The 22,391-nt window shown below is 38.9% G+C and overlaps 1 protein-coding gene across 1 annotated transcript in view; it reads right to left on the bottom strand.

Annotated features, from left to right (window-relative positions):
• Window positions 1–22,391, bottom strand: part of GAB1 (GRB2-associated binding protein 1) — a 43,357-nt gene that overhangs the window by 1,704 nt on the left and 19,262 nt on the right. The window contains 8 exon segments of the mRNA XM_009894171.1: window positions 36–158; window positions 3,082–3,205; window positions 3,560–3,653; window positions 5,864–5,953; window positions 15,842–15,888; window positions 15,890–15,923; window positions 18,753–19,056; window positions 19,267–19,442. Of these exon segments, the coding sequence (XP_009892473.1) occupies window positions 36–158; window positions 3,082–3,205; window positions 3,560–3,653; window positions 5,864–5,953; window positions 15,842–15,888; window positions 15,890–15,923; window positions 18,753–19,056; window positions 19,267–19,442 (992 nt within the window).

Genomic DNA, 22,391 nt, shown 5'->3' with positions numbered 1-22,391 from the left:
GATGGCAGAAATGCAAGAGTCGATGAGGTGCTTACCTTACGAGGTGGGGTAGATTTTCCCGAATCTAGGTCCAGATCTAAATACTCTACTTGTTTATCTCCTTTAGGTTTTACCATAGGGCTGCTTCCTCCATCAAGACTGTTGCTTCCGAACAAATTCTGAAATTATAATATAAATAACTTCAGCTACAAATGTACATGCTAACAGTCCACATTATGAAATACACTTACTATAAACTGCCAAAATATTAAAGGTTAAAGAACTGACTGAGAGCTCTTGCAATCAGCTAAAACCATGCAAATTTTATTGACATTGTATAACAAGGGCATATATTCTAAGTCAAAACTGGGACGGAGTTGAAAGCCAACAGGGGGAAAAACCCCCAAAACCAACCCCCCAAATTTAAGGTTGCCACCAAACCAATCTGTGCCTTCCACCTTATGTCCCTCTCGTATCATGAAATAAGAATGGAGCGTGGTTTGTTCTCTTAAAATGAAGTTGTTACATCTCAAGTTTAGCATTACTTAATTACAAACTTTTTTTATCTCCTTAAATTGCTGTTAAATACCTTACAAGAATTTCAGCCTTACAGTAGTGGCAAAACTTCAAATGAAACTTTTACATTTCATTCAAAAGCCATCATGATTGAGCTGAAAATCAAAAAGTATTATTCAATTGATAAGACCAAAAGATTAAAACTTTGGCAAATTTGCGTAGGGCTGCCTGAACTGAAGTTGCATTGTATATACCTAAATTTCAATTAGCCCAGACTTTTACAACCTCACCTCCTCTGTCCTCTCCCAGCCTGATCCCTCCCTCTTAACAGGTGTTATAGGAACAGTACAATAGAAGGACTCTTCTCTAAAAGATAAAGAAAAAAAGGAAGACAGAGGGCAGCAGTCAGCAAAAAATGAAGAGGAAGACAGAAGGAAAGACGGAAGGGTAAGGCTGACAGCAACTTGAAAGAAAAAGCAGAATATTGCTGATTGTATTAAATAAAACAGAAGTATGACACGTCCAAACAAGATGCTTCGAAGCTGATGACAGAAAAAGATGAAAAAGTATGGACTCCTTTCTAAGATGCAGTTGGAACAAATAAAAAATTTCCAAAACATCTATGTAATTGTCATATTTTAAAACAAAGGCCATGAGATATCTGGAAACGTTCAGGTTCTCTGGGAAACAAAATATTTTATTGGTTAAAGCTTAATGGGCTGGGCTTTTTAAATTGAAGTTATCCATTACATCCGTATCGTCCAACTCATAAAATATTAAGTGGTAACAGGGACAAACACAAACAAATGAGACAGAGTTCATTTTTCTTGCCTAAATTCTCTAAACAAATTCCTGAATATTTAACATACAAAAATCAGTTCTGCATCAATGTTTCCAGCATAAATAAAAAACTCTTTAAACAAAAAATAATCTGTTATTTCAAACAAACTAGACAGGCAGAACATATGCATTAGAAAACAGAAACTTGACATATACGTAAATGAAAATGAAAGGAAATCTGCAGAACAACCTTGAAGAACGAACGGTGCAAGCAAACAGAAGATATTAATGACAGGCCGTCTGAGCTGTGATATTAATTATACAGACTTGGACTGAGGTTAAACCCCTGAAATGGCATTGTAAGAATCAACAGAAATCCCCAATTTGAACTGCGATTCTGCTGCGGGGAGGACTGCGGGCACAGGCGCCTCTAAACCTTTGTGCCAAACGGGATGTTTCTTGCAGCTGTAAAGTGGGATGTCACCGATTACTTACCAATGCCTCTTGCAAGAGAGGGGCCAAGTTTTGACACCACCGGCTCCCCGCTGCTGAAGCGCGCTTCGCCTGGGAAGCGCGCCTGCCCTGCCGGCAGATGAGACAACGGTACAAAGCACCAGCCGGGATGCTCCGCAGGCTGCCGAGCTTGCACCGAGTCAGAGCTGCCGCAGAGAAGTCAGCAGGAGCAGCTCGCTCAGGGGCACCTAAGGGGCAGTTATCCAGAGGCAGCGATGGTGAGCTGGAGGGGAGGGAGACTGGAGTAGGTCGGGGAGGGTGCCCAGGGCAGCAGGGGATGGGGAAGCAAGCAGCACTGCGAGAGGAGGAGAGTCCGGGGTATAGCGAAATGGGCTAGCACATGCCATATAAGAAGGCAGACAGACGAACAGAACAAAAAAGGTGCTAGACAGGCCCTCCATAATGCTTTAAAGATGAAAAACGCTGCTGTACTCCCTACTAAGAACCCAGGCTGTAAACCAGTGGTGAATGCATTGGACTACACTGAACAAAAAGCTGAGCTCAAGATACAGGTTTTCCTCCAGTGCTTTAGGGGTAATTCTGGACCGCATTTTAGTTTAGGCGTAGGTCTACTGCTACTCTTTTACTTTAAAATACTATTATTGGTTCTTCTTTTTCTCCCTCCTTTCCCCCCAAACAAACAAAACCCAGAGCACGCATCATTAACTTTTCCTAAGTAGCTCTTCACATACTGCAAGCTGAATATATGAAACATTATTATCTGACAAAACTCTCCCCCACAGGGAAAACCCCCCAGATATTCAATACGTAAAGACCTTTCCTATCTTCTTTTTTGAAAGAAGCCTAATAGAAGTACACGTAGCTCAGTTTTTATACAATGTAAACAACAAATATCAATCCTTTTTTTCCCCTGTTCCTTCTACATTTCTTGGATAATGTCCTTTTAATAAAGGTTTTTAAGCATATCTCAGAGGCCTTAAGACAATTTATTTCCCTCGATGTCATAATACTGAACTGGTGCATAGCCCACGACAAGCAATTACAGACAAGAAGAGACAGTTTCTAGGGAAGAGGAAAAAAAAAAAAAGTCACGTGCTGAACTGTTTTGTACAATAGATATGTATACTAACCATTCTCTTTATATATTATTATGCTTTTAATTTCTTCAGTGAAATCTAACCAAAATTACCGTTTTTCAACGGAAATTTTTTAATTATTATTTTGATCTAGAAGTATAAAGGGAGTGACGTTGAGTGGAAGGACTTGTGTTTGCATGATTTAAAAGTAAGGACTGCACAGGAAGAGAGTAGTTAAGACGTAGATTTTACATACTGGGTCTTCAGTGGACTGATTTGGATTCATGGATACATAATTCTCTTCACTGTCGTGTGAGTCACTGCTGGAAGTTGTGCTATGAACTGAATCCGGTCTGGGAGACATGGGAAACCTGGAGGAGCTAATTACCAGGAATTATTTTACAAACAATACATCTCGAATATCTTAAACCTCCTGGTAAACAACAAAAATAAGCATATTAGAGCTGAAATTTTCATTCAAGTTTACTAGTGTCACATTCTTTGGTTATACACAGTCCCTTATATTTAATATTACAAGATAAAAATTCATATGGACACATTTCGTTTCCATGCACATGTGCATACATACATACACACACACATATAGACATACACTTCCAAAGGAAACCTCAATTTGTATTACACAGGCTAAAACTGTAATACAGATGTACACACATTTATTAACACTCCAGTCAACAAAAACAATTCGAATGAGAAAAAGCTGAGAAACTTACTCTCGCGCAAAGCTTCTGGTGATAGGGGATCTAACTGGGGCTTGTAATTCTTCCCATTCAGGCAGAGGTTTTATTTCTAGTGGAGCTGGTTTTGCTGTATAAGAAACAGACAATCTTAAAGCACAGAACATTCCTAAACAAACAAATTTAATAGCTTTTCAAAGGCCAAGTAAAAAAAAAAATACACTATTTTTTAAATAGTAAACACTAGTTAGGAAAAGGAGACACTGTTCAGTTCTCAGAAAGCCATGATACATTAACGTATTTTTAATGTTTCCAGACACTGAAAAGCAATATCAGTTAGAAAAAAAAAACCCACCCAACTTTAAGCATTTTGCAAGATATACTTGTACATAGTAATTCTGTTTTGAAAACAGACTCTGAAAATGGCAGCATCGTGTTCTGTCTTTACTCTGCCACGATGACTTGTTGAACTGACAAGTCCAGCATAGGGTTGATGGACTGTTTCAGCTTAAACTTTCAGCAGAGCCAACTCCAGGCACTTTTCTTGGTTCACGGACAATTATTATTATTATGCAAAATCTGCCCTCGCTGCATACATGTGCCCTTACTGGTGAGGCTTCACAGCTCAAAGTGTGGACAAAATCTGCAGCAAAGACTAAGTTTGCAAAAGTGCGAGATGAGCCAACACCCAGCTTCAGTTCCAAGAGGTGCCTGGCTTGCTTCAGTGCTTATCAACAGCCAAGTGGAGCAGTGGTGTGTTTGTGCCATTAGTGACAGCTAACATTGTTCCAAAAAAGGTGCCATTTTCAAATTCCATTTTCACAACAGAAGCACAAATAGAGTATTAGTGAGAAACACATTATCCCTCATTCCAGCTTGTATGTTTCACCCCTCCTAAATGTTACGGGAAACAAAAAAAAGTATCATCTATTCTATCATAGGACTTGTGGGAGAAAAAAAAATAAAAATCACATACAGTCAAACTGCCGTCACAGCAGTTGAACCCCAACTTCATCCTCCCTAAAACTGTTTTTAGAAAACAAAATGCCATGTCATTGTAACAGCACCCCTTCCTCTCCTCACCACCGCCCCCCCCATCAGTTTTCTGCCTATTAGCAGATTTACCGAGATCAAATGTCAGGCATGTAGCACTAGTTCATGTGCAGTAAGAACTGTCACAAGTGACCAGATGAGGAACTGACAGAAATCAGTTGCTTAATCAGTGTGGTTGTCTCCCAAGGAAAAAGCAGAACTGTAGTCATTATGCTTTCATTATACTCACTCTTCAGATTGAGTTTATCGAAAAGTCAGCTACCACATATTGAAGAGAAGGACTCCTGGTTCAAATTTTCTGGATAAATATCAATCTTTAGTATCCCATAGTATCCCAAACAGTTTTCTCCTTTTCTCTGTTAAGAAGTCATAATTACGCACTCAAAGCGTATCAAGCCTACTACAGTAAATTCTGCCACTTTAACTCACTTGCTCATAAAAAGCCGTCACCACAGACTCAAAAGAAGAACTACAACTCATCTATCTCAAGATATAAGGTACCATATGAGATAAGAGTGGCAGAACTGAACTTGACATAGGCAAGATGATACCAAAGCATGAGTGACACAAAAGTCATCAGCTTGGCTCGAGTCCTGTGTAAAGGCCTGGCAGGTATAATTGGTGGGCAAGGTACTGCTCCAGCAGAGAGGGAGTCAGGGCTTTGTCCAAAGCCCACTGAGAACAGCAGGAATATTTCATCCAGTTCCAATGGGCTTTAATAACCAAAGGTAACGATTAGTGAAACTTCTATGAGGTTTTTAACATTATTCGTAATCTCCTTTACTTCTTGTGACTATACCAACTCAGCACCTTCAATAAAGCCTATCAGACCAATTGCAATGCTCATTAAGATTCATAACAAACTTCTGTATTAGTAAACGGTCAGAAGATGAGTATTTTGCTTTATTTCAGTGTTTAGCCAACAGCAGGAGACTCAAGTAAACTCCAATTTCAGGTTATTGCCTAACAAAAGTTATTTCAAGTAACTTCCAGCTGAGTCATATATACTTGCTTCTAAATAAACAGGCAAAAATAAATCCAAAATATGAACAGCTACAACTTAATCAGAACACCCATGTTAATGTCAAGGAAATGTTTCCATGCGCTGTTCAAGCCAGAAAGACTTCAATTCCTTACATAGGAAACTTTTTGCTTGGCAAGGAAAATGTATCCATGAAGTAAAAAGACCATACAAGAGTTAAAGTTATTCTAGAGTAACAGTTTTCTTAAATTTTGTTTTACTTATTTTTATAAAGCTCCATATATATACAGTGCTAAAGTACATACCCTTTCTTCTTGTAGTAAAGTCACCTATGGTTTGTGAATCAGTTCGCTCTAAACCATGTGGTTTAGGTCTTAAAATTTTAGGACTTTGACCTAATTGGTAAAAAGAAGACTCTCTTAATAATATTCTATTTGTAATCAGAAAATGGAATTTTGTAAACAAACAGCACAACCCCCTGCAGAAAGGTTAAACGCCACAAGCATAAGCAAGCTGCTGAAGGATTTTACAGTCTAGCTAGGTCTCACGCTAAGGGCTTAAGCACCAAACCAGAAACAAAGAAAACACTGCATGCAAGTAATTGTCAGAGGCAAGCACAAAAGGGGTACAAAAAGGCAAAAAAGTGCATCAACCAATATTGTAACTGATCATTACTATTAACTGGTTTCAAGTTGCATTACAGAAATTCCACAGATGAGGAATATATAGCATGAGAATAGTCATGTTTCAGATGCAAGGTGAGGTACCCTCTTTACTCACAATATTATTTTGGAAACAGTGGTGCTCTTGGGATATCTCCTATCCATTATGCATCTCCCACTTGAAAAGCCCCAAGAATCTTTTTTCCACGCTGTATTTGTTAAGCTTTTTCCCCAGAGGTCTATATCTGTCTGTACCAAAAACACCTCTCCGACCTTGCAGACAACACAAGGGCACCTTCTTTCCAAGCTCCCAGCCTGAGTATTGTCCCCCCTACTACAGCACAACCCAACCTCCACCACCAATGACCCTGTCATAAAACTACCTTTTAAAAATTGTATATACCTATATACAAGTACAGCAGATGCACTAATCATTCCCTAATATGTTATCCTATCATACACTATCATGTTATTAGCATAACATTCCCCTATGTTATGCTACCACACAACAGAATGCTTTAGATGAAACTGGTAACAAGGTGAAGAGTACAAACTAAGAAAATATTAGAGCCAACAAGCTTCCTACAGGCAGTAATATAACCCCTCTCCCAACAAGGAAGTTCTTTGCCAACTTGTCCAAACTCTGTGAATGTTTCAGGTCAAGGTCACATTGTCTATTTTAAATAAATATGATCCATAGTTCATAATAACCCTAACCTTTCATGAAAGTCTGTCTGACAAAGTGTTAATATTAGAAAAGGGGAGTGCCTTCAAGTGGTACACCGAGAAGCCAAATGAAAGGTAAATCTTTGCAATAAACCAAATGAAAAGCCTAAGTTTGATTATGTTAGAAAGCTGCCCTACAGCACAAAATGGAAAAGGACTGGCACAGACTCAGATGTGGGCTGGTACTCCCAGCAAAGAGTGAGAACGTGTTGTAAAAAATAAAGTTGGCAACAAACACCAGAAGTTTGCAAATCTCTACCCCAAGGGTTTTGCATATGAAGTGCTCTATTACTGTTATCACTGAAGTATTGGGAATAATCAAGTAACAACAAGAAAGGTAAATAGAAAGGTTTTGTATTGTATCTTAACTTCTACACAGCACTTCTGAAAGACCATGCAGGTAAGAAAATTTATGTATTTACTAATAGTGCTGCATAGCAACTTCCTTAAAAAAGAAAAGGACATGAGATGATTTTCACACAGACAGTTCTTTTCCAATTTCAAAATCAGATGCTCCCTTAAATGGCTCATAGCGCTGTTGAAAAGACCAAGCAGTTGGGCAATGCTGACCGAAGATCCAGATTGTAAAGCAGTACACAAAACATTTCTCTAAAGTATGCTGTTGACTGGACCCAAGTCAAAAGCATGACCCAACGTGTTGGCATAGTTCATTCTGAGCTAACTCGATATTCTTAAATATCTTGCCTACAACTCTATGACAAAAGCTTGCCTATATAAAAAGACCAAGATCTTAAAATCGATTGAACAAATGTACGAGTTCAAATTCAAACACCTTTTATTAAGAACAATTTCATGCTGAATGTCATTACCTAATCATATTAACTTCATGTTACACAGTTTTATAATTGTATTTAACAGAAATTTGGCCCAGTACAACTCAATTTAAAATGCCAATCAATGCATTGACATATGAGCACGGATTGTAAGTACGGTGAGAAATCTAGTAGACGTAACAGGGTTAATGACATTATTTAACCAATGTGTACTTTATAACCTCTCTGCTCTTATAGCCAAACAGGCTGAAGTGCCTGAAACCCATAATACAGAAGATAAGCGCAAGGAACTCAGGGCTATGACTCATTATTTCTCCTTTTGCTAATGGTGCTAACGCGGTCTTGTGCAGCTAACCTTCCTGAATGATGATTATCCCCATTTGTAAAATGTGGGTATTATGGCATTGCCTGCCTCACGCTTGATTCAGCATTTATAAACCATTCTGAGACTTTCAGAAGTGCTATATAAAGAAGTACAGGTCCCTATAAGATTTCTCTTCTGCATCGGACAAGAACGTACAAAATGTTCCAGCATAAAATAAACTCACTGAGCTTTCATCTCTTGCTGCTGAAAGACTGTTCAGCCTAAATAAATTTGGTGGCAAAACAGCTTGCTGCTACCAACTAGCCATGATAATGCAATTCCTCTAGTTTAATATGTCACAGAGAATTAAAATGTTTGTGCAGGGTTTGCTTTTTTTTCCCCTCCCTACAAAACAAAAAACAAAAGGCCTAATCTCTGGTGAGGAGCTTATACTGTGCAACAGAAAAGCCCTGACACCAGGCAAAGGAAAAGGGGAGGGGGAATCACAATCACAAAACTGAGGTTACTTATTTGTGTCTGCAGTGCAGAATGCCTCCAGCCCATTTTTTTTTCTCAATAAAGAAGATAAAGTAACACAAGGTAGGGCACAGAAAGCCCTTAATAATACCCCTTACTCCGTCAAAAGACATTTTCAATAAATCCATCAGAAATTTTATAAGTGCCATTCTTTATCTAAAAACTGGCAGTTGTGTCACTATCTTAAGCCAGATCCGTGAACAGAAATACCTGTTTTTTAGAACTTTATGTCTTAAGTACTGCGATTGAAATTCCTGGTGCTGCTCCCAAGTAACCTCCCTAACTTTCTCCGGGAGCACATCTAGCTGAATATAACACGGAGGAGAGAGTGCCTCACAACTGTACAACAGACTGGCCTCCAACTTCTATTCTATCCAGAAATAATCACTAAAAGTAAGTGTCGTAGGGCCATTCTTATAATCAATTTAGTGAAGGTGGAAAGACAGTAGGTGTCTATGGAGAGCCTCGCTCCACACAGCATTCCAGCGCCAGCAATACTGAGGACCACACTGCCTGTGGTTTAGGCCCGCAGGCCCAAATTTACCTCATCTAATGTTTAGGCACTCACATAAAACAACGCTTTTGACTTACACACCTACTCTGGGAAAGATGAATCTGGGTTAAAAAACCCACAAGTTTTATATTTTTTTTTTTTTTTTTTTAAATGAAAAGGAAATAAATTGTGTTGCAACACCACTGGATGCAAACCTACAGGGGGGAAAAAAAAAACACAAATAAATTACGGCAAGTGAAACCAACCAAACAAGAAGTGAAAATTAGATATTTTCATTGTTCAGTCAAGTCACCACCTGTGAAATGCAAAGTGCTACAGCCAGGAGAGAGAAGCTCAGCTTCTGCACGTTCTATCAGACGAACACTGTGCAAGGGCACTCTGAGCTGAAAAATCACTAATGAAGTCTATTTTTCTAACAAATGGCTGCTTGTAAAAACTGCCAAGCAGAACAAGCGATTATGGATCTAGCGTTAGAGTGCACTCAGACGGCATGAATTCTGCTCCTGGCATTTCGGTGTGTGTCAATGCTGCCTTTGTCTGAGAAGTCATCAGGAAAAGAGTCCATTTCACAACTTTGGTTTTGTTTCAAATAACGGTTCAAACTGAAAAAAACTTTTGGCTTTTCCATCGGCTCATGTATTCTCTCTTCTTGTTTTCCATAAAACACTTGGGCTATAATGTGTGTGGGGGAATGGGTCCCACTGCAGAAAATTCCTCTATCAGAGCAGGTGGGTCCTAACATTTTTGGTTTTGAGGACGTGAGCCACTCACTGCAGAGCCTCATTTGTTTTCAGGCTCTCGCCTTGAAGCACTAGTACTAAACAAGATTTCTGTTAAGAACGCTTCTTTTCTGACTGCCTGCTTGCTCCATGGCCTGCTGGCAAAGGGATTTTACGTCAGGAAATTGCAAACATCCTCACGAAAGAGGCCAGCGCTCTTATTTAAATACCAGTTATTTAGGGCTTACAATTTTAAAGTAGATCTACTAACGTGACATAAAATTTAAGAAATGCGTGATCTGTTAATGCTGTTTCCTGGCCAACAGGACTAATCCTCACGAGACAAGGAGGTCAGACACAGGAATGCTACAGCAGTACTTTACTTGGAATAGGAGGGGGAGAGCAAGGGGCAAAATCAGCCACGTAAGTCCCTGCATCCACAAAAATACTTTCAGAGAGACATAACTAACAGCAATTTCCCATTTCCATTAAAAAATACACATCTTTCCTCCTTTTCTCTGTAATTAGAAGAAACTGAAATTTGCACTGAGGTCCAAGAATACCAGTACTCAGAACCACTGTTGACTTTTCCTTAAAAAACAAGGCTGAAGCTCATGGTCTTACTCCCACAGGGTTTATAATTTGGTTTTTAATTCTGCTGAATAACCTCCCCGTTTCCTCCTCTTCCTCACCCCAGTGAACTCTGATTCCCGAGTACATGGTCTTCAGCACAGAGCTCTACAAATATCCTGAATTTGCTTTTTCATCTCTGTTTTTATTAAGACTATTTCCTGCCAAGGTACTTCTAATTAGAAACATGTATTTAGTTATACAACATTTTTATCCATTTCCATACTAGTATCCAGCAACAAACAGGAATATCAATAACGTGCTTAGTTCTGGTCAGTGACACCACGTGGATGGTGATAACTACAGTCTCTTTAGGACAGTAAAAAAAAACCTGAAATCAACTATTCTTTCAAAATTATGTAATATAAAAAGCAGTCATCTAAAGAGAGGCTCTCCAGTTTTCTTAGACATCTTTATCTTCTCAAAATAACTTCTCTCAGAGCACTAGTACTTTGAATGCTCCAGAAATTAAGAATGAATTGGAAAAAAATCTGGTTATAAAGAAGTCCAACTGCATCTGACAGCTAAGGTTCACTGGTATTCATAAAATATTTGCCAAATGCCATAAAAACTATTCAGAGAATACCAAAGCTATTAATCATCCAAATACTATTTGACTGCTCTAATTAGCGAGCAACTCTTCCTGTCTGTATTTAAAAAGCCCCCAAAGCATGATGAATTAAAAGCATTCAGTAACAAAAACACTGTTTTAAGACCAAAGACAGTGTTCTGGAGTGTTTATTGATCAGTAGTTTAAAGCTGCAGTAAGATTCATGACGTCCAGGGGACACTACTTGAGATCACTTTTTTTTTTTTTTTTTTTTTTTTTTAAAAACAAAACACAGAAAACTAAGAGTTACAGAGTTTAACTTGTTCACTGGAAAAAATCAAGCCTAACATTAAGTCTATAGAAAGGCCAATGGAATAGCATGACAATTTGTATATCAAAAACTGTTTCCTTAAAAAGGCATTAAGCATACAGGGGAGAAAAAAAATGTACAGAGGGAAGGAAAAATAGGTTGTCATCACCCATGTTTTCTTGTTCCTGCTCTCTCTAGCATCTTCGGAGTTCAACGCTACCATCTCTACCACTGGTATCAGAGAAAGTCTTGCAGTTTGTCTTCAGAAAACTCTTACGTTTAATTTTTTTAAAACCATTATGTCCAGTAAACCATAGCTTCCTTTGCAGCTGTGATGCAGCCATCCAAACGAAATCTTTACTTAAAATTATTTGTTATTTCAAAGTTTTGTAAGACAAATCACAGCTGCAAGTTAAGTACTGGTGTATCATAGCAAGGAGCTATACACTTTTCATTTAAAGCTATTAAGTAAAAACAAGCCTTGTGGAAGTAATTTAGTACAGTCATGGAGGAAGCATAATTTTCAGATAAATTAAAGTCTTTGGAGCTTGTGGGGGGAAAAAAAAAAAGAATAAAACCAAAATTGTATTCAGCCTGCTTTAGGAACTCTGAGGAAGCATCAAAACATCCCCCCAAATCTTATTTTTTTAAATTCCTAAATGGAATCAACAGGAGGTGTAGCTTTCAAGAGTAAATGGAAAGATTAGATGCATGGATTTCTTAAAAGCAAAGGGAACAGTACTTCTGCTCAGAAAAGTCATCATGAAAATCACAGTTTCTTTTTCAACAGATCTACAGTTCAGTTCCTGCTGCTGATTAAAATCACCATTCACAATTTTTCAATGCCCACTTGTCCTAAAGCCGGAGAAAATGAGTGATCCTTTATTTAAGAATACACAGGACAATCATGATAGCATAGAACACTGCAGTTTTGCTAACTTCTAATTATTATTATTTTTAAAGAAATGTCAGCTCTGTTATCACTAATGCCTTAATTGTTTCTCTAAAGTTTTATTTTAGGGTGATGTCGTGCTCCTGCTATATCAGGATGTGCAGTATGTTCATGTTGTCCAACTCAAGACACTCAAACATGTAAATATTTAACAAGGAAACTGTTCACTAGGCTATTTATAACTAACTTAATGGTTAATGAGGGTTCTTAATTTCCTTAACAACTATCTACTTTGCTTGGCGTCATACTACACTACAACAACGAGCCATTATGCCATTCATCCAGAAGCATCACGGTGGGTCCTATGGGGGCCAGAACGCGGCAGAGGCTTCCCACCACATGGAAGTTCTGTACACAATTACCTCTTCAAAGTGGACCTGTGCTCTTAAATAAAGAAAATTGGAATTTTCTATGAAGTTAATCTGTTTGGGAGATGCTCATGAGTAGTCCTGGCAAAGACACAGCCACATTTTTAAAAGCAATCCACATATTTGTGGTTCAACCACACAAATTTGTCTTGTAACATCTTAAATGAGAAAAATCTATAAGAAAAACAACCAGATAAAATTTTTAACATTTTTAAAACAATCACAGATCCCAACTCCAGTCTCCTTTAAAGGCAATCATATGGACTCAAGTTGAAGGAAGCATCTCAGACTAAATGCTGACATGTTTTTCTTGAAAGATAAGCCTTTTGTGAAAAAATAAAGGTGAAAACGCACTACACTAGCTATTGGTTATTTTTGCCATCAGCAAAATAATCTGTGCAATCCAACCCCAAACTAGGACTGAAAATCTTGTTTAAAGTAATCTTGAATGCGATTAAGCTCTAACAATATTTGGGCAAACATAAGACAAATGGAGCAAAGTCCAATGTTGTAGGCTGGGAATCCCAAGTTCTTTACTGCCTCTGTCAGCAATCAGCTTAGCGATCCTGAGTGCATCATTCTGTCACAGCTCCCCACGTCTCTGAACTAGCACCGGTGCTAAACTGAACTCTCTTGTCAAGTGTTTTAATTACTATGGATCAAAACCACTACAAAAATGGCAGTGTTACGCTATATTTAAATGAATGAGACTTAACTTTTGATTTGCATTCCATCATGGTCATGAATTGTTAATTCAGCCATACAGCCATGGTTCATAAATTTCTTTCAGAACCTTAAAAAACCCACTTTGGTACATAGACATGCTGCCCCTCAGAAAAGAAAAGTTACCAAGGTACAGTAAGTAAGGCATCAAACTGAGACTTTAAAGAACTAAATTCTGCCATCACCAATTCCATCATTGACATACCTGTTTGATTCAGGTATTGAAAAACTAGGTTTTGTCAGTTGAGACAGCAAGCGCATGTTTCTGAAGAGCTTTTAACTTTACAGATGGGATGTACACACACACACACACTCTCTCTAAATGGTACATAGCTATAAGGAGTCCTTCTGGACAGCTCCTAAACAAGTATTTTAAAAAAAACATAAATCTAATTTTGCAGTTGTTCGGTCTTAAAGTCTTGCTTTACGACCACAAACCCCACCCCCCTCCCCGACCCCTGGAAATAAATCATGGGGCAGGAGGGTGTCATTATCACGCCCAGAGGCTCACAGACACCCACATCTCTCACATGCTGCCTCCTGACCTACAAAAACCAATTCACACCCTACCCCTTTTATTTTCGACCATGCGCCTTCCTTGATCTCTGACTTACGTCAGGTTTGCACTGAAGATTAAGATCGTCTAGACTCACAGACCTCTTGTCAGGCCTTAAAACTTCCTTGTGGACTGCCAGCACAGCCACCCGGGACCTGCCTTGCTACACAGAGTGTTCCCCGTGGAGCGGCAAAACCTTCACCACAGTCCTGCAAGCTGTCAGCAGGATGGGGATCACAGGATCCACTGCCTCCTATCACAACCCTTTTCAGCTATTTTGAAGAGCCCCAGGGAAAATAGGAGGTGGAGCAGAAAAGAACTTGGTTGTTCTTTGCTGCCCTAGCTGTCCCAGGAGTCTTCACCTCACTGCATTTGGGCACCTTTAATTCTACTGCTCCTTCTTGGATAAATGGTATTTTGAGGAAGGAACACGTGACTACCAAAACCAACGTCACATATTTACTCTGTGGCAGAACCAGTTACAGCCTTTGAATGATTCAGAGAGTAAGACCCAACTGCATGGATGGATGCAATATTACTTCCACTTGAAACTTTTTGCTAGCAAAAATGCTTCCAATTTAGCATCATGACTACATGCAACCGTGGCAAGCTAAAGCAGCCAAAAAGCAGAAATACAAAATCAATATAGAAAATGGTTCTTTATAATAAAAGAAACAGCACCCTGAAAAAAAAAAAAACAAATTAAAAATGAGATAATTTTTGTCATTCAGTTACAGGTGAGTGCAGAAAAGCACCTGGCCAAACGCTCTCCATTTTCTTCCAAGCAATGTAGCACTTACCTTTTGGTATGCTTCTCTAAAGAAATAGTAAAGCACTTTGATTCAAATTATTGGGGCAGGAAGCCAACACCATGTTTTGAAATTACTTTCAAGACTTCCAGAAAGTACTGGAAGCTCCCCACATTTACAGATGCAGCTGTGAGCTAGAAAAATGAAGCTACATGGAAATGTAGTGTCATTCCAAGGCTATATATATTTTTTTTTTTAAAAAAAAATTGTTATTATTTTTTAACACACTTCTTAAAACAAAGCTCTTCTAGAAACTGGTGGAAAAAGACACATAGCTCACCAAGCTACTCCTATAGGTGGGAAGACTGAAGAGCCTTAGGCTCTCACAGCAGGGGTGCACAAGTACCCTGCTCAGAAGAAGGTGCACGTACTTTAGTGAATTTTAGACCTATTTATTACCTACATTTAATTTGCCCATGTTTTCATAACTCCATCTTTTGTCACAGTTGCTATTTCTATACAACTTTACCTATTCTTAAAAATTTGGAGAATTTTAACAATTTAATAAATTATCCAAAATGTCAGGTGCTTATATCAGAGCTGCGAAGACATACACATTACAGTCACTGCTGCTGATAGACAGATTGCCAGATCCTTGCTGCCTGGCACATTATTCTTCAAAGACAGCCAAATCAGAAGTAACTGAGTATGTGTTTCATCTCAGGTTTACAAAACAGAAAGAGCAGAGGGGGGAGCAGGCTATATGCAACAGAATGGCCACTGCCATCACCCAGCCCTCCATTTTCTACCCTTGTCAAACTATACTGCCTGTAAGCAGTAAGCTCTTAAACCAAAGAAAAATAGAGGAGATGCTAAGCATATGCATTCGACAACAAAAAGCAGTGCATTCTTTCTTTATGTGCTAGTTTCACTGCATTATTGCTTTGTCAAATGCATTTTTAGCACTGAACACAACAAACTTCCCTGGCCCACACAGAAACATTACTGAGCTAGAGCTAACGCTCACGTACGTGAAAGGTGATGGTGATATTTCTCAGTAACAAGGACAGCTACCAAAAAGGAATTGTGAGTTGGAGGCAGTGCAAACACTATTTTTGCAGCCATCTGTAACCAATAAAAAATACACAGCGGCTTCTTCAGACAGAACATGAGGTGGGCCCTCCTATACCTGGAGGTCTTATCGCCAACACACCTGACGTCTGCGGTAACACCATCTTTTAGAGAAGCCGCTGTGATCTTCAACAGAAATCCTTGAACCAATGACATATTTCCCCCCCACCCCAACATTTAAAGGAGCAATACCCAGAAGGTAACTATTTTATGTACCTTTTCCTCCCTTTCTATGCCAGCCTAAGTTTAATTGAACGTACCAGCCAACTTGATACTTTCTATGCACTAATTTGTAGCAGAAGACCATTTATATAAGCAGAAACAACCTGATAATAGAAGTTATACAAGAACTTAAAAGCTGGAAAAGCAACAGTGTAGAATATAAAGCACACACTTGTTTCAGATAAGGGTCCACTAAAACAAGAGTTTTATCCTATTTTAATTCAAACGGAACTGCAGTTTTATTTTCCCAAATGTATTTCTGGAAGGAGTTATTTGCATGGAGAACTCAACCACTAAGATAGGAATATATTACCATCCTGATGTGTCGCCGTATCTGCTCTTCGCAACAATGGCAGACTCGCAGTAGTACACTTGATAAAATTTGAGTGATCCAGTGTTCATGTGTTACTAAGACAAAACCCTCAGTGATAAATCAGGATCATTACCATTCTTGGTAGCTCAAGATCTTCCCAAAGGTTTTTTTCAGCCCCTAAGCATTTACTACAAAATATTTACTTTTGGGGAAGCTTTACTTTAAAATTACTTTATCTTCTAAATTATATTAATACTCATATTATTCTACAGTGATAACAGCTTCCAAGAATCTACTGGCAGAAAATACAGCCAGTCACTCTACACTCATTAAGAGGTATGTTAATACACCCAAAAATTTTTTCCCTGATGTTAGTTAGGTCTTTCTAGCTGTAAAGCATTTGAGGACGGGAGCAAAGCAGGAGTCTTACACACCACTTTTAGAATGTGAAACACTAATTCAGTTTGAAGAGAGATCTGCCCCAGCGGACATCTGTGTGACTGCTTTGCAATGCCAACAGCAAAAGCGAGCAGCTTTTCGACATAAGAATTTATGGCTTTTGAAGGTCAAACGTTTTATCAGTCAAATATACAAACTGGCCAGTCAGGGAAAATATGTTAAAGCAGTTCAGTGTTTATTTTCAGAATATTTTCCAGTATCAGCTTTCATCAATCTGCTGCTGTCCAGTATTTCTGAAGAACTAAACAAAACTACTGTCTGGTAACACGGAAACAAATAGAAACAAGCAGAGAGCCAAGGTCTTGAAAAAGGCCATGCCTCATTCTCTGAAGATGGACAGCCAGAATGACATGTGGTACATCCCATTTTACACTGAGATCTTCTATATCATAATGATATTATCTACTTCACTTAATTACAGGCTGTTCTCACTGAGCAGTAAAAGTACTAAATTAAATGTTTAGTTAGTGAATATTTTGAATCATCTGAATATTTGCCATTGAGTTTTCCCCAAAACAAATTCAGCCATTCCCAGTGTAAATACTAATTTTTCAAGCACATAATTTTAAAAACAGGACTTGCTCAAATACCAAATAGCGCTGACATTTGACCTAATGTTCTTTAGTTCCCACTTCTACAAGAAAGTCAGTTATCTTGTCTGAAAAAATGGGTAATACGGAAATAAGTTCCTCAAGCATTTACCTGTGCTACTGATAGGCTTGTTGATAAAACATTTTAGACTAAATGGAAAGTCTAAGCTATTTATTAGTGATTATTAGTAATTATTATCTATTAGTAGATACAAGTATCTCTTATTGACACATCACAACAGTATCATCTTTGTTTCTTAAGCTAAATAATCCTTGTTTTAAAGAAAAGTAAACCCAGTATGCACCAGATTTGAGAGAGTAATTTTTTAGGATAGCTTTGAAGGGACCCTCTAAAATTTACATTAAGGTTGTTGCAGCTTCCTCAGACTCGTAACAGTCATCTACCACACATTCAGCAGTTTGATATATTTCCACATAAAGCCAGTTTTCCTTTTGCGTTATGATTTTGTTTAATCTATCACATGCTATAAAGGCAAGGAAGTTTTTCACCGACTACAGTTTATACAAATTTCAACATAAGCATGGCACCTAGCTCCTGTGATAAAGCAAATGTATCTTCAAAGCTGGCCTGAATTAGCAGTTCCCTCCTCCCATTTGGATCCCAAGGGAAATATATAGGGGAACCTCACACCCCCATGTTAAACACCTTCCTGTGACTGCCCCATAAGGCCACTAACACTTAAGCATTAAGCAGCTCCAATAGCAAGTGATTTTCCTTGCTATTACAGACTGAAATGACGATTTAACATTACCTACTTAATAGTAAACACTGTTTCCTCAATCTAATTCTTCCTTCATTTGAACACATTTGTAAGAATTATTCTAGGTAAGAATTTGTAGGACTGAAAAGCAGCACAATATACAACTCATTCTTGTTGCAACAATTTCTTCTAACAATGTTAACATGAAAAGCAAATACCTGAAATAGCTAAATAAGTTATTTTTAACTTTTACTTCATACAATGAAAATGTGTACTGATCCTCTACCGAGCATGGTTATGGCTATACATTTGTATTCTATCCAATGCCTTGCGTGCGCTCTCTCCATCACAAGTCTGCTAGCTGTCTTCTGTGTACAAGGACTAAAACTCACACTTCTGAGTGCTAGCAATTCTGTGTCATTTTTTCATTAGTAACTACAGCAATAAAATTTAAACCTATGCTTGTATTTGGCATTGTTATTGTGATGTTTAAATACGGTTAAAAATAATCCTATGTTTCCTTTGTGTTACGGCTATCTCAGGATGAAAACTATTTTGCTAGAATTTCTAAAAATATGATAATTTTCCACCAATAAGAAGTTGGGAGAGCTATGTTACTTTCTTAGACAATAAAAATCAACTTCTGTTGGACATTTTCCTCACCTTTTCTGTCTGGTTTGAGGTTCCGATCCACTGGCGGTGGCTCACATTCTGCAGCAGGTACTGACCGTCTGGGAGGAGTCTTTGGACTGGACCTGAAACCCATGTGAGCAGGAGGAGGGACTTGCTTTCCAAATAACGGAAAATCAAACGTGCCTGGTGTCATTGGTACATAGTTTGTTTCTTGGATGGGTTCAGTGAAGCTGCTGGAATGCTGTCGTGGAGGAGAGTTGGGATTCATTGGGACATAATTTTCATCTAGTTCTTCACTTGAAACACTTCCCACTGTCAACATGCTTCTGTTTTTCTAGAATTAACATATATTTCCTTTAACAAAATAAGTTATGCAATCAGCTGTGAATCATATGAGTTTTTTAACCTAATCTACTCAGATTAATACATTCTACTGAAACTGAAAAATCACAAACACTGTACAGCATGCTTTTTTACATGGGAACAAACAAAGAGCATTCAAGCACTGTCACTGTCGCCTCTCATCAGATCAAGTCATACTTACAAAGTGGTTATGGAAGCCCTCCAATGAATTAGATCTGTCATTCGGAAACGTTCGTGGAATATCATAACAGTCTTGAGAACTAATTTCTAAAGAAACAAGAAGAGAAAGTGGCTATTTATCATCCCTGTTGCTGTCACTTGGCACCAGGCATCCAGGAGTCTGTTGTTACTTACTGTCTGCTTCTGAGAGCATACAAACACACCTCCTGAAGCTGTGGCCCATAGATTTTATCTATATACTTGAGAGGACTGTGTTCTCAAACAAACTTAGCGCTCATCAGTCACAACCTGAAGCTCTTCCAGTGGCATTTTTTCATGTCAAGAAAATAAAAAGTAATTTTGCCTTTTAAAGAAGGAGCAAAGTCTTCCTTTTAAACAGGCAGGTGTAAGAATTTAGTGTGAGTTTTGAGATATTGGGCCCTCGTGAAAAACCTATTCTAAAATAAACAAACAGCAGATGTAATTTAGGGTCTGGAGAAGTTTTCTGCCTGAACGCCCTTCCCTTGGAACGTGCTTATTCAAGAGGATTCAATCTGTTGCAGGAACAGGTGAATCGCTGCTCTCAGCTCCCCACTATGGTCTCCAGGGGCTTTCTGTTTGAACAAACTGCTACAGAACTGAAGGATCTCTCTGTTTTCAGGGTACTGGCTCTTAGTAATCCACATTAAGAAGGTCCTTAGCTTTGTGGCTGCTTCTCTGGTGGACAGGGCTGTTTGTGAGACATCTGGCTCCCAGGTCCTGCTCACCCATGCAGGTGACAGGCTGCCTTACCCCGCAAGAGGCATCCCCCTCCTCCTGACGCCAAGAGAGAAACTGTGGGCAAATTCTGGGTTTTATCCCTGTCTGGCCCTGAAAAAAATCTCCGAAGTTTGTTGCAGATTTCCACCTCAGAGGAAAAATAAACACTTCTGCTATTAATTGCCAAATTAAAACACTATTTTCAGAAAGGCTACTTTTCCTGAGGCTGCCAATCTCAGCTTTAGTGTAGGAGTACTCACTTAAACTTAACAAAATGAAAGAAGATAAGCGAAGCAAACAAAGGTCTTTCAGGGTGTTACTCTGTCATTTTAAAACACCAACCACCACTAGTATTATTACACTTAGCCTACAAAATGAACGACAAACAGCATACTACCTGAGTCCCTGTATGTTCACATCCATTATCTATATTGCCTCCTCTAAAAGCCCTGTCCCCATCCCCTTCCTCGTTTCAGCCTCCCATCCCATACCTAGCACAACTCAAACAGTTCTCCTTTAAAATCCCTTCTAACATTAGCATCAACTCTAACCAGTTTAAAATTTCACTTTAAAAATAACACTTTCACTTTAAAAAGGCCCACCTGCCTCAGGAACCTGAAAAAAAGTGAAACTCTTAGCCCAAGAGTAGTTAACAAGACTAGAACAACTGCTCTCGGTAACATTAAGTATCAGCTTCCCCATCTCTACCTTTCACTGCATTTCTCGAGTTTAAATCCGAGAGAATAAGAGCAGGAACAAAAAAAAAAAACAAAAAAACCCAGAAAAAAAACCTCAACCAACCAAACAAGAAACACACCAAATTCTTGCAGTAAAGGAAGCTTCACCAGATTTGATAGGACTTGAAATACACCCAGCTGCTAAAGGAAAAATAGGAAAAAAATACACTAGCACATCTGGAATACCAACACTTAGGTGACCATAAGAACAACTTTAATTTTACTTAAAAACTGCAGTATGCATTTCTATTACAAGGAAAGAAATGGACAAGCTCAAGAAGTGGGTCCGTGTGAACCTCATGAGGTTCAACAAGGCTGAGTGCAGGGTCCTGCATGTGGGTCAAGGCAACACCCACTATCAGTACAGGCTGGGGGATGAAGGGATTGAGAGCAGCCCCGCTGAGAAGAAGTTGGGGATGTTGGTGAATGAGAAGCTCCACATGACCTGGCAATGTGCGCTCGCAGCCCAGAAAGCCAAACATATCCTGGGCTGCATCAAAAGAAGTGTGGTCAGCAGGTCAAGGGAGGTGATTCTGCCCCTCTATTCTGCTCTGGTGAGACCCCACCTGGAGTACTGCATCCAGCTCTGGGGACCTCAGCACAGGAAAGACATGGACCTGTTGAAGCGGGTCCAGAGGAGGGCCACAAAAATGATCAGAGGGATGGAACACCTCTCCTATCAGGACAGGCTGAGAGTTAGACTGGAGAAGAGAAGGCTCTGGGGAGATGTTATTGCAGCCTTTCAGTACTTAAAGGGGGCCTACAGGAAGGATGGGGACAGACTTTTTAGTGGGGCCTGTTGCAACAGGACAATGGGTAACGGTTTTAAACTAAAAGAAGGAAGATTTAGACTAAATATAAGGAAGAAAATTTTTACAAAAAGGGTGGTGAAACACTGGAGCAGGTTGCCCAGACAGGTGGTAGATGCACCATCCCTGGAAACATTCAAGGTCAGGTTAGACAGGGCTCTGAGCAACCTGATCTAGTTGAAGGTGTCCCTGCTTATTGCAGGGAGGTTGGACTAGATGATCTTTAAAGGTTGCTTAGAACGCAAACTACTCTATGATTCTAAAGGTCGGTGGCAACAATCACCAGATCAGGGTTGATCTCAAAGCTCTGGATATACACCAAGTCCCACTGACCTTCATGAAACACTTTCAGCTTCTGCAGATTTGGACCACTTTGGACCACGCTAACCTTACTTTGGTCATTCTGAAAGACTGATAATGGCAGTATTGAACTCAGCTATACGAGCTTATTAGCAAACCCAAGATGATTAGATCTTTATTGCTGTTTTCTAAAGACGAGTAACACCATAAGTATGTCTAGCTCTTCGATTATTTTAGCTAAGATTGAATGCCACAGTGTAATATATACCCCTTATCAATGTTCTCTGCTTTGCTGTTTTGATGGTTTCCTTTAATAATCTTCTTTTTCCTCTTTCTTACATATTTTAAGCATTGCGACCACAGACTGTTTTGTGAAGGGCTACACACTTGTTTTTAAAGGCTATAAATGCCCTTCATCTCATTCAGCCCATTCATATCATTCATATCACATAATTCATCACAAGATTACATCACTTAACAGAAAAATTCTGGAAGAGCAGGATAAAATATGGAATACTGACCTTTACGAAAGATATTCAAAT

The sequence above is a fragment of the Charadrius vociferus genome, unplaced genomic scaffold (genome assembly GCF_000708025.1).
Source record: "Charadrius vociferus isolate BGI_N301 unplaced genomic scaffold, ASM70802v2 scaffold21, whole genome shotgun sequence".
NCBI lineage: Eukaryota > Metazoa > Chordata > Aves > Charadriiformes > Charadriidae > Charadrius > Charadrius vociferus.
The sequence above is the reverse complement of the archived record's forward strand: the minus strand, read 5'-3'. Positions and strand labels throughout refer to the sequence as shown.